Genomic DNA, 18,783 nt, shown 5'->3' on the forward strand with positions numbered 1-18,783 from the left:
TTATGACCAAGGCCAAAAGTGCCATTTTCTTATTATTTATGTCACTGCAATCACTGCATTTTGGGAGGGAGGGCAAAAAGCAGAAGATACTATTATAGTATCCACAGATAAGATGAGATCTAACAGCAGCTAGGATTTCTTTTCTTCACAGAACCCAAATCCTAGCACCTTTATTTAAGGCCTAAACTAAGCCAGTAGAGGTTACTGTCATGAGCTTTTGGGATCAAAGTACAGACAGCATGCAAAAGACACACATGCAGGATTTTGGATGGAGGATTTCTGTCTCACTTTATGACCAGTGTTGTAAGATATACTCAATCCCTTTACTACAAAGTTGCTATGCAGCAATACCTCAGTACCTCTAGGCTTTTTAAGAACAAAGTGCAGGCCCAGCATTACTGGGGTTAGATGTTCAGTCTATTGTTCTAAAATAGTTATGTAATCTTGTCTTTCATGTAATGCAGCTCTAATGTTCTCAGACACGTTTAGCTGCTCTGCTAGAATTGTTCTGACTGCTAAAGCTCTTCTCAATTACTCTCTGTCCAAGGCCCCATTCCTAAAAAAATCACTGTTGCCAAAGGGTGGCATGAAACGGGATACCAGCATGGGAAACAGGGCTTGGGTGCCTCTGGTGTTTGCTTTCCTTCTGACGCTCAGAATTCTTTGAACCCAACCTTCAAGCCAAACAAAAAAAGTTCTGGGCACCAAAAAGAGATGTCAGTGGGGGCAGCCAGTGCAGGAGACAGTAAACAGAAAACCTTTTGTTCATCAGCTCTAGTTCATATGGATAATGTGAGGTGAACGTCTTTCAGATAAAGCTGTTTTATGAAGCAGTTGCTAGGTCACAGGAAGCAGGAGTGTCAGAACTGTCTTTGTTAGTCTATTCCTTTAAAAATGAGCTAAGTTTGCAAAGGAATGCTTAATATATCCCCTCCCCCAAAGTTTTAGAGAGAAAAATCATGCTGCCTCCAAAGCTCTTTCAGTTCGATTTGCAAGGGCCTCTTACTATTAGGTCTTAGGGGCGGGTTTAGAATGATCCTGTCCCACTTCTCAGAAACAGCAGCCAATGGCAAATAATCATGCAAAAAAGATTTTGAAACTCCTAGCACAGTAATGAACACTAACTTTTGCAGTAGTGTTAAGTCTAACAGAGTACAGACGTGCACTGGCTGATGAGACATTTTGAAAACTCGGAAGTTTTCAAGTAAGACCATCTGGATTGCTTTGGATAGATAATGCAAGCAACAGCTCCCTAAATGAATTATTTTTGAGGACTATTAATTTAAAACCAGTTTCTCAAAATGAAGTGTAAGGTAAGGAAGTTGTTTATTTTCACTTTCTAGTCAGCTGCTTTTAATAGTCGTTTAATATTTACTGTACTGATATGTTGAAGCTGGCCTGCAGTTTTATGCTTTTACTGGTTACCCTACCCAGCTTGTTCAGAGTAAGTTTTACACACAGAACATTTAACAAAGTGGTATTGTGTTAGCCTCCAGCAACACTGTCAGATTTATATAATAGCAGAGTTTGTGTGCATGCATAGGCAGCATTTGTATGTGTGTGTGTTAAAACAATATTGTGGTCAATTGCACTGGTTATATCAGAAAATTTAGAGTTAAATTTAGCAATAAATGTACTAAGTTATCAGCGTAGCATAAATATCCTTCTTTATTGTAGTGACAAGTGACAACAACCCTGCAGAGTAACTGTGCCTGAAAACTGGAGCATAAAAGAAAAGGATAAAAATACTTCTAAAAAGACTAATCCTTATCTTACAGGAAGATTAATCTTGAAGTATGTGTCATGATATATATACTGCATTTACTAAAATAAACAAAATGAAGGAAAAAAAAATCAGCCAAAAGGAGTATGCATGAGATGCTCAAGTTGAGTTATGGCATGCAACCTGCTTTACGCACCACAGAAATGAATATGTAAAAAAATGTAGCAAAGCTGCCTTTGAACCTTATAACATATTAATAGTAGTAATAATAATAAAAGAAGCTGCTCTTTATCACTTTGTCTGTTGCTGAGTTTTCTTTAGCATAGCTGTAGTCAGACTGTGTATCCATTACCTATTACAGCTAGTCCTTAACATGCTAACTTTGCAGAGCAGTAAAGACTGAAGAGACAGATGCAAAGTAAAAAAGACACTTTAGATAAAATTGCTGTAAATTTGCAGTTATGCACAGCAGGACACAAGAGTGGATTTGAAACATTTCTGAAGCATTTGTGCCACTCAGATTTGGCTTTATTGTACCTAGTTCAATACATATTGTCTTGGCAAGCTCATCCAGATGGCACCTGATTATTTAATATTGAAAAGATGAAACTAGCTATGCTTGGACCTCTGTAGCTATTGTATCATGGCTTTGTATTAGAACATTACCCCACCGTGATTTTTGTGCAGGAATGGGCGTGGTCTACATGACTGACAGGGCTGAGTGACAAGCCATGCAGATTATACAGTGACATGGTGAATTTCAATTGTGAATATTCACTTTCTGACCGTTTTTAACATAGGCTTCATGGTTTTTATAGTATCTTTAATTAGAGTTACTACAGCTTTTAGTGTGCGATGTGTAAAACAGAGATTAACTCAACTTGTCCTCATTTTCTACATTTATAAGTGCACCGTCGGAAGCACTGCATGTCCTGGGTGTCTGACGTGCTTTGTCACTTTGTACTCAGAAGTGGCTGAGAAGGGCAGTATGTACACAGTATCCACAAGTTCCCATTTTGCAGACCATACCCATAACCCATGCACTCCCACCTTTCTTTGGTATAATGTTGTGCAGTAATTGCTTTTGCAGGGGGGCAAGCCCCCCCCCCCTGCACCCCCCACCTTTCTTTAAACATTTTTTTTCTGGAGATAAAGCAATAAGTAATATTCTGAGGCAGTGGGAAATAAATAAATGCAATAAAAAAGACCTCCCAGAAAGGTCGCCACCCGCACCCCACACCTTTACAGAACAGGAATTTTAGGTCTTTGTAATAGATTTTATACATGCAGCATTTTATGTGTTCGCCCCTTCCCCTTTAAAGAATTGTAATTCTCAGTGTAATACTATAATACTTTTGTATAAATGCAGCATATTCTGTGTTTGTTGTAATAGGTAAAAATCTTGGTATATCATTTGTAAGTACATGTTCTGCTAAATTATTTAGTCTAACTTGTAATATATCGAAGCTTTTGATCAATGGAAATTGGAAATCCTGGTACCAGCAAATAAGGGAGAAAAGACTTTGTTTCGTAATAATTACAATGTTTAGAATACTCATTTCTCTGAGGATGGTTTTCCCATGTTTATTCAAAGCAGTTTTCAAAATAAACGTCATGCGCAGAGTGCTGGGCGGGGTTTGGGCAGTCATTGCTACTGCGCATCTGGTGGGGTAATGTTCTAATACAAAACCTGTATCATTTCCATATTCATCTTAAAATCTGCTTATGATCTTTTTACAAATGGTACAGAATATTGTACAAATGTATTTGGGGAATGTGTTATTTGAATAGTGCCAAGACGTAATGTTGATATGGTTCTGAAAAATGAAGCGTACTACCTTTTCAGTAGTATGTATGGCATATATTGATTTTGGGCAGGTATCACCACCAGGGGGTGAAGTGGCAGAAAACAAATATACATCAACAGGTAGAACATGCGACGTCTGAAATCTAATGGTGCTACCTTATTTTGGAATTAAAACTGTATCTTGATTTAATTTAAAAGCTACATTCTTCTGACTGGACGTAATAGGGATGGTGTTGACATTTATTTATTTCATTGTTATCAAGGTAAATAATATGATCCTGACACACAAAAGACATGTATTACAGGTACACTCCATTTAGTACAAAATGTAGGCCACACAATAGTAGCACCGCGGTGCCCGATAAACAGATCAATGGATTGTAACGTACACTTACCAATATTTAAAGGCAGTACAACAAAATATTATCATGTGTTATAAAGAGTACAGAGTCCATCTCATGTTAACTGTGGATACGGTGTATAGAATGTGTTTTGAAGTATCCATTATTGTAATGCTATGTGAGTCAGGCAGTACTGCACAACACTCTGAAGTCACACATGGTAAATTTATTGCCCTTTCATGTCTTCCCCAGTGCTTTTCTGAGGATTTTCCTCACTTGAGAGTAACTGCAAATTCTGCTTACAAAAAATATTTGAAGGCATGACGTGGCAGAAAAATGCTGTTGTAAGCGAGTTGAGTCTGACAAAATGTTTTGATGTTGTAAGAAATGAAATAAAACTCAGGCAATTGAGAATTCCCACTCTTAGTTCAGTAGATTCAATGCATGCTTAAAAGAAGTTGCATATTTTTTGATCTTTTGAAGCCCTGATTGGTATATTTACCGCTGGATTGCACACAGACCATAGATCTGTAATTATATGTAGTATGAGTATGAAAATCATACCCTTCTTGTAGTTCCAACCTTACAGCTGTGAACTTTGCTTTAATCTTAGATTACTATACAAGAACAGCTGTTATGATACGCTGAGCTGTTGCTATATGCTTAAACCTAAGTAACACTCCTGTCATTAGCAGTAAACCACTTTCAGAATTTATATTAATTATTACTCAGACATTTTCTAGGCATGGACCTCGGCTATGCCTTGTACTTAGAGTTCTGGATAATTTGGTTCATAGGTAGGTACTCGGCTATTGGCCCTAGGGCCTATATAAGCCTAGCCAAAAATGTACCCTGGCTTTCGCCACCCAAGAAAGTTATTTTCCTGTGCCCCTGTCGAGCAGAGTCACAGAAGTGATCCCTGGGGTGAATTTCCTATTTCCCATCCAATCATCAAGATTTTTATAGGTTCATAGGTAAAAAAGCTTCACTTGTATCAAGATTATATCACCCGAGATGGGACATGAACCCACAATCCCTGACTTAGGAGGCCAATGCTTTATCCATTAGGCCACTGGGGCCTGTTTTCTTACTTGCCTTTTTGCCTAATGATAATATATCAACAAATCCACTGCTGAATTAAAGTCTGTGCAAGAATTAGAAGATAAATATTCTTTTTGACTCTGACTCTGACTCTTATGCTGGGGGTTGGCATAATGGCTAAGGAGTTTACCTTCCAGCTACAAGGTAAATGGTTTGATTTTCATTTTTGGGAAATTGGCTTTGCAAGGACAGCTAGCCTAGTACTTACATATAATACTTAAACCGTTTAGCTTGATATTTTATTGCTTTATGTGTTAAACACTGCACAGTGTAAAATGTTTACGTACGAGGTATTAAACATAAAGAAAAGTTATCGTTAATGATGGGCAACCATGTTATAATGGACTTTTTACCTTTTGTTCTACCACTATGGTGCTAAAGCTTCTGATTACAAACAGCGCAGAGCTATCAGATGTGAATGCCAACACAAACTATGCTTGGGTGGAGCTGGGCTGAAGCAGAGTACTTTGTACCTCCCAGATGTGGGAGTGCTTTGATGTCTGGGCTTCTGGAGAACTGACATGATGTACTGCAGCCCAGTGTTGCAGGCACACTACAAGAAGCAGTTGAATAATTAGAGCCCCTGCAAACAACTGTCATAGTTCATGGCTTTTATGGTCATAGTCGTTTGTGGTGTTGGGCAATTAATGGGAGCATTCAGAAGTAGAAGTTCTGGGTCTGGCTGTGACGTCTGGTATAGCTGATATTGCTAGTAGGTATCCTTTGTGGCTCTGTTCTTTCTTACGGATGACTGCCTTTTTTTAGCACTTATATGTACACACCACTTCTCAGGTGGCATCCCTACCACCTATACGATAAACAAATGGAAAGCTCATTGAGATTTTCTGTTTTACAACTGCAATAGTCTTGAAGATTTATAAATTTACTAGCTAATGACATATGAGACCATATCTTACTTAGTTGTGCAACCCTTAACTTCCACATCTCTTATCATTGCTCCCAGCTCCTACATAATTGCCCTGCTCATTCTTCTAACTTTATTTGCTTCTTCTCTCCTCACTTTGACCTTCTCCACTAATAGCTTTATTAGAATTATTTGTCATTTTGATGTCCTGCTCTCCCATCCCTCCTGTAGCTTGTCACCGTCTGCAATGCTTATTAGCTCCTTCATTTATACTGATTCTCCTGTTCTCAACTTTCTTTCTTTTAAATATTAAAATAGCTGACCTAAGGTTCTTCAGCCTAACATTTGGCACATCAGATTTCCTGCAGAGGCCACATGTACCATATTTATAAATACATCCCTGTAAAACTATACAGTGGATATAAAAAGTTTACACACCCCTGTTAAAATGCCAGTTTTTGTGATATAAAAAATGAGACCGAGAATCCTACCCAAGAAGACTGAATGCTGTAATTAAATCAAAAAGTGCTTCAACAAAGTATTAATTTAAGGGTGTGCACACTTATGCAACCAGTGTATTGTACATTTTTTATATTTTTTCCCCTAACAGATGTGTTTGTTTTTCAATTGAATTGTACAGGTTATAAGTCAGATTAAAGGTGAGAAAAGTTTTGAAATTATTTAGTGTGGTCTCATTTTTTTGGCAATTTAACAGGGCTGTGTACATTTTTTTATATCCACTGTAAGTAGGCATTTTTTTATATTTATGTTTCCCTTGCCATTTTTCAGCCAGATACTGTTTTATGGCAGACACACCACACTACTGCTCTTTTTTGCTTTTGTTGTGTCCTCAGGCATTTAAAGAGTACTACTTTTATAAAAAGAACATTTGCCAATGTATACATTTTGTATGTATTTTCTTCAGCTTCTGATTACTTACTGTTATTGTTAATATATGTATCTGTTTTTTTTAGTTGTTAGTTTTGTTTCTGTCTTCTTTTTCATATATTCCTGTACATGCACTCATTTCTATGCTTGTGGGAATTATATTTGTATTGCTACTAAATCTTCTGTGTTGGGACATTTTTTCCCAAGCATTCATCATAAGTGGGCTCTGACAAGCTGATGTCCCTGCTAACATACATACATCAACAACTGCCCCTTTGCTTACTCAGGCTGCCAGTGAAGTTGTTTTTATCTCCCTACCCTTTTCTTCTTTCTGCTGCCTTTCTTCCTCTCTTACAGTCCACATTTCCTTTCATGATGGCTTTTCCCCCTCAATGTAAAGTGTAGCACCTGTGCTTTCTCATACAGAAAGAACTAGAATGACTGGCCCATCTAATGTTACATTTTTCTCATGGCATTTTTTTATTAATATAGCCGCAGCTGTTCAGTGTACATGTGTTTGCATCTTATAAATGCTGCAACTGTCAAATGTAACTATTCTAGTTCATCACTATTATATAGGTTCTGTATATGTCTGCATGTTTGTGTTTGTATTTATGGGAGGGGGGCATTTTTTAGCACCTGCCTCCACTGCTGGTCATGCATTCTCTCCATCCTAACATATCCCATTTGTTTATTCTTAGAACATAAGCTCTAGGGAGCAACATTATAATGTAGCAGGGTGACAATTTTGGATAGGGGATAAAGTGTCACTAACAGAGAAGAAATAATTCATTGACATGTTTTTCCTGTCACATACAAGATCCTCTCCTTTTGACTATGTGACTGTCTCACCCCCCCCCCATTGCTGCTATTGTATACCACAGATGGTTACAGTATCATTCTATATTCTGTGCTAAAGGGTATCCAAGTAGTGCAAAAACATATCCTTCACTCAACGGTATTTGTCCTTTCATCCTTTCTACCTACCTGCAGCCAGCTCCTGCTTTGACTGGGTCAGTGTTCGAACCTCAGTCTCCAAGATCACAGTTTCTGCCCTCTACACCACAGAGCTCTCTTAATTTTACACTTTGGTGCCACTGGGTGATGCGCATGTACATCATACCTCTCAACTGTCCAGATTTTTGCAGAATGTCCAGATTTCTGGTTCATATTTTTGGTCTGTTCTCATAAAATTTGTGTTTTTTCCAGAAAATCATGGATGAATGAAGGAGCTATAAATAAAGACAGTCATTTGAGTTTCATACTTCATATCCTTCAGAAAATGCATACTAACACAAAACTTTTTATTCTAACAATTTTCTAAGTTTACAAGAGCAATATTTAAAATGTGCCCCTATTTTTGGGCCTTTGTTCCCCATTGTTTTTGGCTTTGTCCAGATTTCTTCTGCTAAGAGGTTGAGAGCTATGAACAGCATACATTGAACGTAGGACATCTACTGCGTTTATAAAATTCGTAGATAAAGAGGTATCCCATGTCTCTCACTGCTTTAACAGTCCTGGGGCATACTGTGCCTATCTTCTCAGAGATCCTTATTGTTTAATGATGCAAAATTACATTTATCTCTGTAACTGCAGATTGAGATTATAACTAACAACATTTTGGGGTGCATTTTTATCTGAGACATTTTATTTCAGGTGTAGTGAAGTTTATGAGCTGTATTCTTAATGACCAGGATATAAAGAGAGTCATTAAGCCATGCTAATACAAGTGTAAGGTAGGCAAGCCTGAATATCATGAAGAACTATGTGAGGATGCGATATCAACCGTCCAGGTTATGACCTTCTATGAAAAAGTCTATAGTTACAGGAACAGATTAACACGTGGTAGTTTTACACTTTTTTTTAATAGGATGTGGTAATGTTAGTCGCTTTCTTTTGAGTACTATCTGAAATACCAAGCACAAAGATCAGACATTTGCACAGACTGAGGAGAGAGATGTTTGATGTGTTTTTCCTGATGCTTAAAACTTTCAAAAATTGTGCATTTTTGTCAGGAGTGTATGTGCACATGAATGCTTAGCATGTAGAATGGCATTAGCATATGGTGTTGTTTCACCTGGGAGAGGAGAGTAACTACATGCATAACTATAAGAGGGAGAGCATGTCCTTAACATACTGCTAAGTGAGAGTGCATCCTTAACATACTGCTAAGTGAGAGCATGTCCTTAACGTACTGCTAAGTGGAAGCACATCCTTAACATACTGCTAAGTGAGAGTGCGTCCTTAACATACTGCTAAAAACATACTGCTAAAATGAGAGCACGCATCCTTAACATACTGCCAAGTTGGAGCACTTCCTTTACATACTGCTAAGTGGGAGCATGTGCTTAACATACTGCTAAGTGACAGCGCTTCCTTAAAATACTGCTAAGTGAGAGATTGTCCTTAACATACTGCTAAGTGGGAGCATGTGCCCTTAATGTACTGCTAAGAGAGAGCACGTCCCCTTAATGTACTGCTAAGTGAGAGTGCATCCTTAACGTACTGTTAAGTGAGAGTGCATCCTTAATGTACTGTTATACTGTTAAGTGAGAGTGCGTCCTTAACGTACTGTTAAGTGAGAGTGCGTCCTTAACGTACTGTTAAGTGAGAGTGCGTCCTTAACGTACTGTTAAGTGAGAGTGCGTCCTTAACGTACTGTTAAGTGAGAGTGCGTCCTTAACGTACTGTTAAGTGAGAGTGCGTCCTTAACATACTGTTAAGTGAGAGTACATCCTTAACATACTGCTAAGTGAGAGTGTGCCCTTAATGTACTGTTAAGTGAGAGCATGTCCTTAATATACTGCTTTACAGCTATGCAATGCAAAGTTAGTTGTAACTACATAATGAGACAAGACTAATGTAATACTGTAGCTAACACGTATTGTAGATAACACATTTACAATGTAAGTACAAATATGGCACTTTACATAGTACAGTTAGTTGTTAGTAATGGGTATTTATTACTCCTGCAGTAATATTTGATTTAGTAACGCATTAGCATTAAAGTTTTTGTCCTTGCTCTTTTTCACTTCAAATGCCGTAATCAGTAGTTACTTAAACCTACTGTTGATGGCACTTTGAATTTATTTTCAAAATACTCTTCCTTTCATCAATTTCAGCCTTTGAGTACTTTTTTAAGATGATCAGGATTGTAACTTGCGAACCTGTCTGAGCCTGTTTCATTGACCTTTAAAGTTCCATGTAGAGAATATTCCCTCAAGAAAAAGTTTACCATCGAGGGTCTTTACATTATCTTTGATGCAGGCATGTAGATTTCCTGAAAGTAATTTAAGTGACTGTGAAGTGGGCGGCATGAAGGTGCTGGGATTTAAACACTGGCTGGAGAACTGTGACTGAGACTGTGACTAAGTTCTAGTTGGTACTGCAGGGTATGTAACTGTGTCGTGCTGTTTTTAATATATTTGTAATTAACCTGAGTGACAAGTGATGCTACTGAAGAGTGTAATTTGTTTTTGTTAGAAGTCATAATGTGCCTGCAGCAATTACATGGAGTAAACAAAATTAAGAGAAACTTAGCATGGTTTGCAAATTTTAGATTGGTTGAAAAGAAGTGCAAGATATTATACCAATGAAGCAGGAAAAAAAAAAAAAGAAAATGCACCACTGGATAAGATACTATTAGAATACCTATTTATTTATCTGTTTATCTGTCTACCTATTTGTCTATTTTGTTTATTAGTTGTTAAGCACGTGGGCGGACTGGTACATGACTATTTTCAGTCATGACCTGGGCTTCAAGGCAAGTACAACACAATGCCAGTAGTCATACATATATGAACATGCAAACATCAGTAAATGAAGTGAAGTAGAAATAGTGGAATGTAAACATTGCATTAAATAGGCATTCACAGATTACATGTAATATACAGAAAAAGGATGTTTGTAACATAACAGAATGTTTTAGATATACTATTAGAACACAACTATTTTTAGAAAAGTGTCCTAGTCAAAGGCATCCTGGATCAGGTAAAAGAATTGCATCTTTTACAAATGTCAGCGTATACTATAACTAACTTGAAAGGAATGTTGTATCTGAAGGGACTGGTATACTGTAAGAGACTATGTATGTCTATTTACAACCGATTGTGAATTCACAAAAGTAATATATTTCACTTGTAGATCCTGTTTATGAAAAAGGTATAGAAATATCCAAATCAACTGCTGTTCAGCTTTGCATGAGTCTGTGAAGCGTTTACATGAATATATATTTATAATTATTTATTTACTTTGTTTACTGGGGTAGTACATTGATCACATTAAACCATTTGCATAAACCATCTGGGATATGTTATTGCATTATATGTAATTTAATTTTTTTTTAAATTTTCTTAAATGCTTTGAGGTTGTTAATAGATGTACTTTTTGAGGGGATGCTATGCCAAACAGCTGGGACAAGTTTGATGAATGACTTTTTGCATCTGTTTAAGACAAATTGTGGTCTATGACCAACAGTAAGCAAATCAAAGGTAGTATCCATAAGGAGTATAGGAGGAGTCATGCAAGTAGAAAGTAGGAAGTTACCATCCCCCATCTTGAGTTGTGCATGCAGATACAGACAGCCATAACTTTTTGAGTCATCAAATAAAGATCTATCTCGCAGTGGTGGTGCTGCGGTAGCTTTGTCGCCTCATAGTAAGACGCTGTCCGGTTCGATTCTCAGCTAGAGCGTTTTCTGTGTGGAGACATGCGTGAATGGGCGTACCTTCGTTGAAAGTTGTGTGTCAGGCCTGGCAAGCCAGTATGTAAAAATCAACTGCCAATCATTAGCTGACCGGAGTTCTGCTGTGGCGACCCCTAACCGGGAAAAGCCGAAAGACACAAACAAAATAAAGGTAGATCATATGGAACTGTGAAAGTGATATGAAATGTGTCTATGGTGTAATAGCCAAGGCATCAAAAAGTCAGCATGATTCTATAAAAATATACATTTTCTTTACGTCTGTCACTGCCTGAAACTCCACCATTCTTCCTTCCAAGACTACTTGCATTACATTATAATTATTCATGTTTTAAGATACAGTTGCTTGTTCCTCTGCTAGCCAATACCTCTGTTCTGACTGTATGTCATTCCCTTCCATCATAGTTTAAATTCATGATTGTGACATGCCTTCCAACCCGGCAGACACATGGTTGTTTTCTCTGATCGGCTTCAGCCCATCCTTCCCTGCCAGTTCCAAGCTCTTTTACTTTCCCCACTGTCACAGCTGTTCATTACACCCTTTACAAAGGTAGTAAAGGTAGAACTTTGCCAGTTCTCTGGCCCTGATTTCTACCATCACAGCTGTCTCCTCTGACAAGTTATTGATGCTTGATGCAGTACATGTCCACCCCTCTAACTTGGTGATCACTTTAGTCCCCTCCCCCACTCCGTACTAGGTCTAAGCCCTCTGACCCGGTTCATTGCAATCTGGTCATTCCTGTCTCAGTTGCCAGATCTCTTAATGTTCCTGTTGACCACATCTCTAGTCATCAGAATCTTTTTCCCTCGCTGATGGTTCTGTTTTTCCTCACTTCCTACCTCATGTCACTGACCCTCCTAAATATAATATTTTCCATTCAGTTGTACCATCACACAGCCTTTCCAGCTGTCTTTCCTTGTGCTATAGCCAACACCCTTCCCATCCCACCTTTATTTTCTGACAAGTCCTCTCCACTGCTGTTGTCTTCTGTTCTCTGTCCTCTTATTCCCCCATTTCCTTCTTTCCTCTCCAACTTCTCCTGTTGTCCTTCCTTTGTTTTGTCCCCATTTCCTTCCTTCCTCTCCAACTTCTCTTGTTGTCCTTCCTTTGCTTTGTCCCTATCGGGGATGCCATATTCCTGCTCCCTCCCTTTTCTGTCTTCCATTGTCACAACTCCATCTTGGCTTTCTTTGACAGCCCCTTGTCAATTCTTCCTCTTCTAACACCCTGTCCACATTTGTTTTTGAATGTCCCCCCAGTTAGCATTGGCTGCTTCTGAGCTCCCTTATTTCCCCTTCCAGTCTTTCTGTCCTCCTAAAGTACTCAAGTCTTGGTGCTTCAGTCATATCACTTGACCACATGTAGTGCAACAGATCCTACAGTCTTGCCTTCAAAATCCATCTACTGTCTAGTGTATATCCGTTATGTATGACACAGTTGTGTTGTCTGTTGCACCCTAGTGTCGGTCAAAAATGCTATTTGATAGCATTATTTTGCTCAGTTTATTGAACAGTTGCATTTGTTTTACATGCTAAAATGATAATGATCAAGATCTTGCAAGCTAGATTCCAGCATCGTATGGACAGAGAACTGCCAGATGTGCAGGCTGGATTTAGAAGGGGCATAGTGGTAGAGGACCCAGAAATCAAACTGACAACATCTGTAGGTTAATGGCAAAAGCAAGGGAGTTCCAGAAAGAGTATTCACTTCTTTTTATTGAGTTCTCCAAAGCCTTTGACTGTGTGGATCATAATAAACTGTTGCAAGTTCTTAGAGAAACAAAATTTCCAGTTTATGCCATTTGCCTTCAAAAAATTTGCATACAGAACACAAAACAACAATTTGACCTGATTATGGAATAATTGAGTGGCTAAAGGCTGGTTAAGGAGTAGGTCAAGGCTTTATATCGGCACCCACTTATTCAGTTTATATGCTGAATATGTCATGCAAATTGCTGGGTTAAACAAATGGAATCAAAATTGCTGGGAAAACATTAAGAATTAAGAAAAACATTAAAAATTTCAAATACGCAGATAGACCTCTCATGACTGAAAGTCAGAAAGAGTTTGAGTGTGTACATGGAATTTAACCTAGGAAGTGCTGGCTTGTTAGTCAACCTTAAAAAAAACTAAAATGTTGTCATGTAGCAGTATTAATTATTTGCAAATTGTGTAGACTAGTGGTGGCAATGAACTGTTGCTATTCATTCAATACCTGCACTTTTGTTATAGAGATTGTTAATTTTCTTTATGTTGTTTTGTGTAAACAATACTCTGCAAGGTTGTCTTACAAGCAAATGTTACAGCAAAGAAACTGCAGTGAAACTGCAGTGAATAGTATAACATGTAATAATAGTGACCATCCATTGTTTTTAACACATCATCTACTGAAGATACATTTCTTAAGACCTGTCAGGAATACAAAAAATAATGATAGGGCATTGCAAAAGGAGAAATTTAGTTTGTAGCCCAGAGGCAGTTTGAAGGGATATTTGCAACACGTGTAACCAGAACTAACAAGGAGCTGGAAAAATGTACTTGGACAGTTCCTTCCCTGTGAAGATGATTACTGTTGCCTGATAATAACCAAGATGTTACTAAGGGAGGGAATCGCTTTCAATGTAGTGGTAATCACTTTCTTGTTGCTAGCAGGGCTAAGCATCCAAGCTGCACATTGATGTTTTTAAAATGTCTCTTTTAGCTAATTGGAAGGAAGTAGGCACATATGAGTATTAAATCACTGTGTCTATCATCGGAAAGCTATAAGCTCTGTTGAATAAATTGTGTTTATATTTATTTATTTACTTGCTTACTTTTTATTTTCTAATGATTGGGATGGTGGACTGAGGTGCATTAACGCACCACTTTAGATCCTTCCTTGGTCTTCTAGTTTGATCTACGTAGTTATTGAGTACTATAGCAACAGGAATAACCAGTGCCATCAGCTAGACCTGATGCTCTATCTTTTTAGTCTGGTGCTCAAACTGTTATTGGACAGCCTCTTTTAAAATTTATCTTAATATGATACTTGCTATGCCTCAGAGTTAACAAAGATTTGACCTGATTTCTGCTTTGAAAACTGTGAGTTATATATATAAAGTACCTGTTTCTTAACAGTGCCCTGCACAGTCCTTCCACATCTCCGGACTTCATGTACCATTGTCTGCCTCTCAATTTTCTTACACATTCCTGAAGACTTCCTTTCAGTAACTTTCTTTCCTTTCAATAAATATTTTCTTTCTGCTTATCCTCCTTGTTGTCACCATCTGTCTGCGTGCGTTCACCTTCCGAACTGCCCACAAATGTGATTGCTGATACTTGTTTAAAAACTGTTCTCATCACTTTTTCTTAGCACATTCTATTTTTTTTTTATTTTTGTGGTTTACTTCTCTTTTTACCATTTTGCTGTTGGGTTAATGATTCATTTTGTGCTTCATCTCACCCTGGTTGTCTCCTCTTCCTCCTCCTTCTGCTCTTCCTCTTCCTTCTCCGTCATGTTTTTTGAGTAATCACTGTGTAACTTTAATGCTACTTCCCTGATGTTTATGGCTTGTACTGAGTTGTAGGCTTCTTTTTCATCCTTTCATTTCATCTCGTCAGTGTGTATGGTAACATAATATTTCCTCTGTCAGCATTAATTTGGATGCAGTACACTCTATTATTTTGCTCAGAGGGAAAAAATGTTTAATGATTTTTTTTTATCCAGTATGTTCTGTATGTTATGCTGGTTGGAATGCTAACTTTGAGTTGGATGTGATTAATATTTTTTTTCTGGTGGTATGTACTTTTGTATGATGATTCTACTGCAGCCAGGCTGCAAGCATCAGTGGACATGAGGCAGTTGTTAAGATTCCGCGCTTTTCCACATTACATTATTTCCATTTAATTTCCAAACCCCAGTGTATTCGTGTAACAACATGATGATGACCAGACTCTGTGCTCTCTTACCTGAAAATGTGGTAGAATTTATATGCAGTGTTTATGAAAGGATTTTCATAAAATTCAAATCTAAATTAGTAGGAGTGTTTTACCTGTTGCGAACAGCTTGAATATCTGATTAAAGGTTTATTCTGTAACTCAGAAGAAGATATTACATTATCATCACCCTAAGACATCTCGTCTGTCGTACAAGTAAACATGATGCCACATGTAGATGATACAAAGGGGGAAAATGCAGAACTAAATGCCCTTTTCCATAAAAAGACTTTCCATTTCATACCAAAAAGGCTGTATTATGGAGAAGTTGTCTAATAAACACACGTATAGAAAAGCATCAAGCAGTGAATCGTTTATATTTAAACTTATAAATATGTTCTGAATACTGACTTTTTGAACAAAATAGTCTTATGATTAATTATTAATTAAGAGTTTACTGGCTGCGTAGGCATAAGCATCAGCTATCAGGATTGACCCAAAAGTAGATCTGTGAATGAAGTCAAAGCCTGCTTAGGTTGACAGTTTATTGCTTACTGTTGTAATGCTATACCGTACTGACAGCAGTTTTTCAAATACACTGGCAAGTGCTGGCCTACAAATGCAGCGTACAGGTATCCTGAAGTTTTTTTTTTTCTTTTATTTGTTAACCAGGTATGCCAGTGGTATGAGTGCATCTTTTCCGGAGCAGACTGAGGGTATAATGCCAGGATAAGTGACTTACTCACTGCTTTTCCAGCAGTGCAACATGAGAAGTAAACCTTTTATCACTGGGAGGTTAGCAGGGTGAGGAGGATCAAACCTCTCGGGGAGCTGCAAATTACAATATTAACAGTATCCTCCTTAGTTCAAACCCTGTGGTGAGAGATTTGGGAACACAGGTTGATAGCAACCTTAACTTCAGTCATCATCTGTCCACAGTAGAAAGGAAGGCCTTCAGTATTGCACTTCTCATAAGTAAGTGCATCATATCCAGAGCTAAGGATAATTATAACTCCTCTGTACTTGACCCTCATCAGACCTGTAATAGAGTACAATGTTCCTTTTTGCAGGTAACTCACCAGACACCTGCAGCAGCTGAAGAGAAAACCTTAGAGGTTTCCCATCAAGAAAATTCACGGCCTTCAACACATGACCTACATGAACAAACTGAAGGCCCTGTCACTGTATTGTGTATCTTAGAGGCTGCTGAGAAGTGACTTATGCCTCGCCTGCAGAACAGTTTCGGACCCTGCCCTAATGGAAATGCTGCACATCCGCAAGGCAAATGGGACAAGTTTCATTCGTTCTAGGGAACATAAGCTAGCCTGCAACATTAACAAGACATGCTGGAGAGACAGATATGTGTCCCAGAGATTGCCACTTCTCTTGAACAAACTCCCAGTTCATGTAAAACAGAGCTCCTCAATGACCCTATATAAGCATAACTTAGACAACTTGATGGGAGACTGTAAATTTACCCGGGGGTTTCACCTATGTCCCTCTTGGATAAGGGTAGTCCTGCTGATCATAGACTTGCGCTACAAATTTAGACAATACAACTTGGTCAGTAAGGGAACAGGGGTATAATATGACTAGGCTTATAAAGGCCCTAGGGCCAATAGCCTAGTAACGTCCTATGAACCTATTCATCTTTATCTTTCCTGTACTCAATAGTTATTGAACTACAGCTTTATAAATAGCTTAGGAAACCAAAACAGCATGCTCTTTACCCATACCAAGTACTTTCTTTCACTCATATTAAACCTTAACATATGCTTTTCTAAGGTAAATAATGGGGGAGGGGCAATTGAAGCTGTGGCATTATGTGTAGCGCTTTGTAATGTCAGGGAAGTAATGTACAGTAAAGCAACAGTTGGTACAGTAGTACTTTTCTAAGTATAACTGTGACATCCTGATTACACTATTGGAGTAGTCGCCATGAAGGAACACAAAGATCATGGTGCCAAAAGGAAATTTAAACAAAACCACAATACAGTGCTGTCAAGTATGGGTAGTGTCCTGAAAGAACCTGTCATATAACATTGTAAACCTCACATGATATTGACTAAATTCACAGTCAGCTGCTTTTGGAAGTACAGTAATTTATCTTTACAAGGAACCATTCAAAATTAGTTCAATCCGTTCAGTGTATACAAATACAAATAATAGGGTAGAAGACAGCCATGACAGAATTGCATAATTGAGTTTGATTTGCACTGTATGTTTTTTAACAACCTATGACTGATTGCATTGGAGTCAGATCTAGGATTATATTAGGGAAGTTTGATGTGCCCCATAAGCCAGTGGCTACACACACACACACACACACACACACACACACACACACACACACACACACACACACACACACACACACTCCCTGGCACTTACCTCTAACATGATATCTCTCTTTGAGTCTAACATAATATCTCTCTTTGAGAGTAATGGGTGACCACTAATGTTTGGCCAAGTTAACTAACATAGCTGGTAGTGATGATTTACTCGGCTGAGAGGCTTTATGAGTCACTCCATCTGCATAAAGTCCTTACAACAGGCATTTCTGGGGGAAGTGCATTTGTCTAATTATCATATGCTTTTACCCAGAATACTTCATTAGCATTTGTGGTAGGCTAGACAGACAACCCACTGTGGTGCTGCACCTCTTTAAGGTAAGCAAACTACACCACATATTAGTTCAGTAGCTAAGAAACTTCTGAAGATAGGAAATTTAAGCAATTTATTACCTATGAATATTTACGTCAAGCCGCTAATGTTATGTTTACCCCCCAGTGGACCAATCACAGTACCAGCAGATTGCAAGGCAACCAGTATTACTGCTGCACAGGTTAAAACACCACTGTCCAAGGCCAAGAATACAGCTTCTATGGGACCTGAAATTATCCCTGGTTGTGTTCTACGTGAACTATAGAGTGAACTTGCACCTCACCTGTGTGCTCTGTTCCATCACAGCCTCACCTCAGGTATTGTCCCTGCCGAATGGCACACTGCTACAATTTTCCCATTCCACAAAGGAGGAGCGATTATAGACCCTGGGAACTACCGCCCCATTAGCCTGACAAGTGTGATATGCAAAGTTGTCCATCATCATGGACCTAATAAACAAGGATATAGGGAATCTCCAAACACTGGATCCCACAAAGTTTGGTTTTTGAAGTGTAGATCATGCCTGCTCAACTTGGTCAACTTCTCTGAGTCAGTCACCAGAGCTGTGGATGAAGGCAAGGTGGTTCACACAGCCTACCTTGATCTGACCAAGGCCTTTGATACCATTCCCCACTCAGGAAACATAGAAAAACTCACTAAGCTTGGCATCGACCCCTATATCACTAGGTGGGTTGCAAACTGGCTCACAGAACCCACAGTGTGAAAGTAGCTGACTCCAAGTCAGACTGCAGATTAGACACGAGCGGAGTCCCACAG

At 38.4% G+C, this 18,783-nt stretch overlaps 1 protein-coding gene across 1 annotated transcript in view; it reads left to right on the plus strand.

The window, feature by feature from the left end:
- The first annotated feature begins 1,075 nt into the window (after positions 1-1,075).
- Positions 1,076-18,783, plus strand: part of NEDD9 (neural precursor cell expressed, developmentally down-regulated 9) — a 240,101-nt gene continuing 222,393 nt past the window's right edge. Inside the window, exon 1 of the mRNA XM_044064852.1 lies at positions 1,076-1,313. Coding sequence (XP_043920787.1) covers positions 1,302-1,313 — 12 coding nt within the window. The 5' untranslated portion in view covers positions 1,076-1,301. The remainder of the gene's footprint in view (positions 1,314-18,783) is intronic.

Source organism: Protopterus annectens, chromosome 3.part0 (assembly GCF_019279795.1).
Source record: "Protopterus annectens isolate FY-2018-M chromosome 3.part0, PAN1.0, whole genome shotgun sequence".
NCBI lineage: Eukaryota > Metazoa > Chordata > Ceratodontiformes > Protopteridae > Protopterus > Protopterus annectens.